The 4,831-nt window shown below is 48.8% G+C and overlaps 1 protein-coding gene across 1 annotated transcript; it reads right to left on the bottom strand.

The window, feature by feature from the left end:
* Positions 1 to 453: 453 nt before the first annotated feature.
* On the bottom strand, positions 454 to 1,592 carry LOC146041900 (heat shock protein 30C-like). Its single transcript, XM_083161757.1, has one exon. It carries the CDS (start codon positions 1,462 to 1,464, stop codon positions 934 to 936), a length of 531 nt encoding a protein of 176 aa, XP_083017883.1. The 5' UTR covers positions 1,465 to 1,592; the 3' UTR covers positions 454 to 933.
* Between the last annotated feature and the right edge of the window lie 3,239 nt (positions 1,593 to 4,831).

Here is a 4,831-nt window from a genome sequence, read left to right as displayed (position 1 = left end):
ACCATACTATTTATTACCAGTTATTCTATAGCACACACATGCCACAGCACTTTACAGAGAATAGTTGAACATTTGCATCAATTCCTGCACCAGGGGAGCTTAAGGTCCATACACACTGGGCGACTATGCCCAGCGCGTATGGACAGCTATGATGACAATCATCGCTGCGGGGAAAACCGCTCAATGCATACACACTGAGCGGCTTCCCCCCTGCCCGGCACTGACGGACGGGCGGAAGGACGGCGTTACATAGCGGAGCATTATGTAAAACTATCCTGAAAGTATATAACCAGCAGATGAATGGCTTTCCCGGCGATGTTGCGGGAACGCGCAGCAGCGCTCACCGTTCATCGTCGGGCCATACACACTGGGCGGCATTGAGCTGAAAGGCGCTCAAACCTCCTAATTGAGTGACTTTCAGCTCAAAGTCGCCCAGTGTGTATGGGCCTTAACAATCTATATTCCCTACCAGATGGGACACAATCTAGTTTCTTCTGCCCCGAGATGTACAAAGTAACAGCACATTGTACAGTTACTTATTTTTATTAATAAGAAAATATTGTAGCACATTAAAAAGCAAAATCTTAGTAAAAAAAAAAAAGAGAGTCCTGGATGTATGTAACAGTCCCGTAATTGTATCTGGAGGAGAAGGCCCCGGTCCCAATGTGTCCTGTGCCCTGGCTGCTCTTGGTCACTGGGGGACTCCTTGTCCTTCTTCTGGGGTCTGGATCAAAGTGATATCCCCGGTCTCTGTGTCTCCTGTCCCCTGGCTGCTCTGGGTCACTGGGGGACTCCTTGTCCTTCTCCCGGGGTCTGGGTCACAGTGATATCCCCGGTCTCTGTGTCTCCTGTGCCCTGGCTGCTCTGGGTCACTGGGCAGACTCCTTGTCCTTCTCCTGGGGTCTGGGTGATAGTGATGGGCACAGTTTTCCTTTATGCAGCTGGCAGTGCCAGTCGAGGAGCCTGGAAGAGGAGCTGCCCATCCTTGGAGAGGGAGCACAGCACGGCCTCAGGACTCACATCCTCTGGGAGCTCAGCTTCTCTCCTCCATTCCCTGTACTCATGGAAGTAGCCGCCAGTCCCAGTCTCCTGTCTCTGGTCCCGTTTTCCCATCACAATCAGTCTCCTTCCTTCTGTTGTCACTGTCAGCTCATCAGGAGAAAAAGGCATCATGTCCATTGTGAGCTCATAGTCTCTCTTCCCCTCTCTGCCTGTCCTGGGAGAGGTGGTGTTAGGGGCTGCAGAGTTTTTGCTCTGCGCTGCTCTTCTTCTCATGTCCATGTCCTGGGCCAGGAGCTGGTAGGCCTGACTGACACACTGCCCTCTCCATTCCTTCCTCAGGCACAGCAGGGCATCTTCCAGCTGGTTATAGATAAGGGGTGTAGCGGGCCAGAGGGTGAGTGCAGGCTCACTGCAGGGACACAGAGGGCTGTGTGAGGACTGGAGGAGGCTGAGAGGAAACATCTTTTGCTGATTGTCCTGGAGCTTCTACTGACAGATCTGCTTGTGTGTTAGTGTCTGCTTTCTGCTGCTCAGTGCTGCAGCCAGTCCTAGCTCCAGCTCCTTTATACTCACTGCCCCAAGTTTCGGCATCTTCCTGATCCTTCCATGTGTGAGGGGAGGGGTCTGTGTGTACACACTGCATAATACATGAGGGGCGTGAGGGGAGGGGCTAGTAACTTCTGGCTTGTACTGGGGAGGTGATATCACAGGGGTGGGGCCAGTTGTCTGCTGGAGATTACTAGAGAGTTCTCAGCTGTCATTATTACTGTGCAGGATTAGTCACTGTAGTAATTACATATAGTAATCATGTGATAAAAATAATATATTCATTAAACTTTTTTTTATAGTGAACTGTTTCCAATGTAATGTCCAAGTGCATATTGTATTTATTTACAAAGTTGTGTTAGTTAGACATGTGTAAACTAGGTTTTATTTTTTTGCTTCTTAGATGTTTGTTATTTTTTGATAAAGTACAATTTAGACAAGGAGATCAGGCTCAACTGTACAACACGATCGAGGATACGAGGGTCAGCAGCCACATCCCCTGCAGAGACCTCCGGTCAAACTCCACTGAAAAGAAGGAGTGTAACATGCAGTACAAACTGGGGGATAAGGACATTGTGTTCCAGCTTTCTCTGCCACACAGACACCTATGGGTGCCGGATGACTGCTGAACAGGGGGGATCCCGATTGACAGGGGATATTCTCCCTTGTGGCGGTCCATGACTCCCATAGAGGGAGAATAGAACCTGTGCTGAGTGAAGCGTACACTTTAGACACATTTTAATGATGGGTCGTTCTGGTATTTTCTATTTCCTGGTCCACATTTTGGATTTCCATCTTGGTAACTGTATGGGGAATTCCAGGAAATAAAATATCACTTTGTGGGCCAGATGTATCAAGCTTCAAAAAGTTATAAAGTGGAGAGTGATAAACAACCAGCCAATCAGCCCCTAACTGTCAGGTTACAGACCGGATTTGAAAAATTTCTGTTAGGAGCAGCTCGGCTGGCTTTTTATCACTCTCCATTGTATCACTTTTTGAAGCTTGATGCATCTATCCCTCTATGTGCTAAGTTTATACAGCATACCTCCCAACATGACCCTCTCCAAGAGGGACACAATGCTCTGTTCCTGTGCTTCCCTCTTAATTAAGGATTGCCATCAACTGTTTGGGACTGGTTAATTGAAAAGAAAGGTGTTTTACCACAGGTGATGGCAATCATACATTAAGAGGAAGTGCAGGAACAGAGCATTGTGTCCCTCCTGGGCTCATGTTCGGAGGTATGATACAGTATTTCACATACCCTCCAACATGACCCATTGCATTCGGTACACAATGCGCTGCTCCTGGACTTCCCTCTTAATGTATGATTGCCATCACCTGTGTGGAACTACCGTACGTAATTGATGGGTTATTGAAGGGTTATTTAACTCAGGTGATGGCACTCATACATTAAGAGCAGGGTTGCCGACTTGAAAAAAATACTCTCCTGGAGAAGCCCGGAGAGGAATCTTTCATTGAGAATTGGGGGGGGCTGTCTTAATGGTGACATCATTAAGCCCCGCCCCCATTACGGCAAATAGCGAAATAACTGATCTCCATGGAGGGGGCGGGGCTAAAATGACACAATTGTGCCATTTTAGCTCCGCCCCCTCCTCTGAGACCCGCGGACCCTCGGACCCTATTCTCCTCCGAGCCGCCCGGCTGCTCCCCGGGAGGCTCACATACGATTAGGACTATGATGTGCCATTTTTTACATGTGATAAATCACATGCGATTTTTCACATGTAAAAAAAATAACAGGGAGCTGCAGGGCGGTGAGGAGCAGTGGGGGCGGGCGGCTGGGGAGGAAGCAGTGGGGCAAATTGGGGCGGGCGGCGGTGACCATCAGTCTCACTCTCCACTGTCCAGCGCTAGCGGGCGGGCAGCCGCGGCTATTACATCTTTAAAATAACGTGTCAAATGACTCTCCGGCTTTTGATTGGCTGAGATAGAGCACTCTCAGCCAATCAGCGGCCGCGGAGGGAGGCCACTGATGGCTGAGAGTGCTCTATCTCTGCCAATCATTAGCCGGGCAGTCATTTGACATGTTATTTTAAAGATGTAATAGCTAGCGCTGGACAGTGGAGAGTGAGACTGATGGTCACCGCCGCCCGCCCCAGCACTGATCTGGTAACGTGCTGCTGCCCCACTGCTTGCTCCCCAGCCGCCCGCCCCCACTGCTCCTCACCGCCCGACTGACCTACATCGTATGTCCCGCCGGTCCGACCCCTGGGGCCGGGTCCGATAGGCACGGGACTGCGCATCGGACCCGACCCCATGTCATGAAGAACCGATTTGGTCCGATTTATCGGGCCGATTGATCGCAATCGGCCAAAATCGGTCCAAATCGGGTTGATGTATGCCCACCTTAAAGGCCCCCATACACTATGAGATTTGTCTGACCTGGAAAATTGCATCTGATTTCCCCTGAACTTCCCTGGCAGCTTCCCAGGAGGCCTACATACAATTTGACACTTGATGTGCCATTTTTTACATCCAATTTGCATCAGATAAATCACATGTGATTTATCACATGTGATTAATCACATGATTTATCTGACGCAAATTGGATGTGCCATGAGATTTATCTGATGGGATGGCTCTAGGGAGTGGCCTGAACAGTGCTATACCTTGCAGGTATTACTGTTCTGAGAAAATGAGAATGGCGGTATATGTATATATAGTTCGGGTGGTGTCGGCACTCGTACAAAAAGACACCAGGCATGGTGCCGCTGCGCTATATAAGACACTATAACGGAATGTGCTGAGCTATATAAGACACTAACGGAATCTGCTGCGCTATATAAGACAATGTAACGGAATCTGCTGCGCTATATAAGACGCAGTAACGGCATCTGCTGCGCTATATAAGACGCTGTAACGGAATCTGCTGCGCTATATAAGACACTATAACGGAATCTGCTGCGCTATATAAGATCCAAAGTATCCAAAGAGATGCAATATCAGTTACGTCTTAGGAAAGTAATTAGCAGGAATAGAAGTTTGTCACTAGTATCCAATTATCCTGAACATAAACCAGTGGCCAAGAGGGAGAGTCAGGGAGATAGGACCAGCCCAGGCAGTTCCACCAAAAACCATTTGCATAACAGTATTAATAGAGGTTAAAGAGGTATTTGGACACTTCCCATTATAACCAACAGTACATAGTCACTGCTGCTTGCTACACTAGAGAGAACAATAGTCATTTATTAAGGCACACACAGGGGAGAGAGAGAGGGGGAGTCTGCCCGTGCTGTCATCCAGAAGCAGGGGAGAGGGAGAG

The sequence above is a fragment of the Crinia signifera genome, chromosome 19, assembly GCF_055691185.1.
Source record: "Crinia signifera chromosome 19, ASM5569118v1, whole genome shotgun sequence".
In the NCBI taxonomy this organism is placed as follows: domain Eukaryota; kingdom Metazoa; phylum Chordata; class Amphibia; order Anura; family Myobatrachidae; genus Crinia; species Crinia signifera.
The sequence above is the reverse complement of the archived record's forward strand: the minus strand, read 5'-3'. Positions and strand labels throughout refer to the sequence as shown.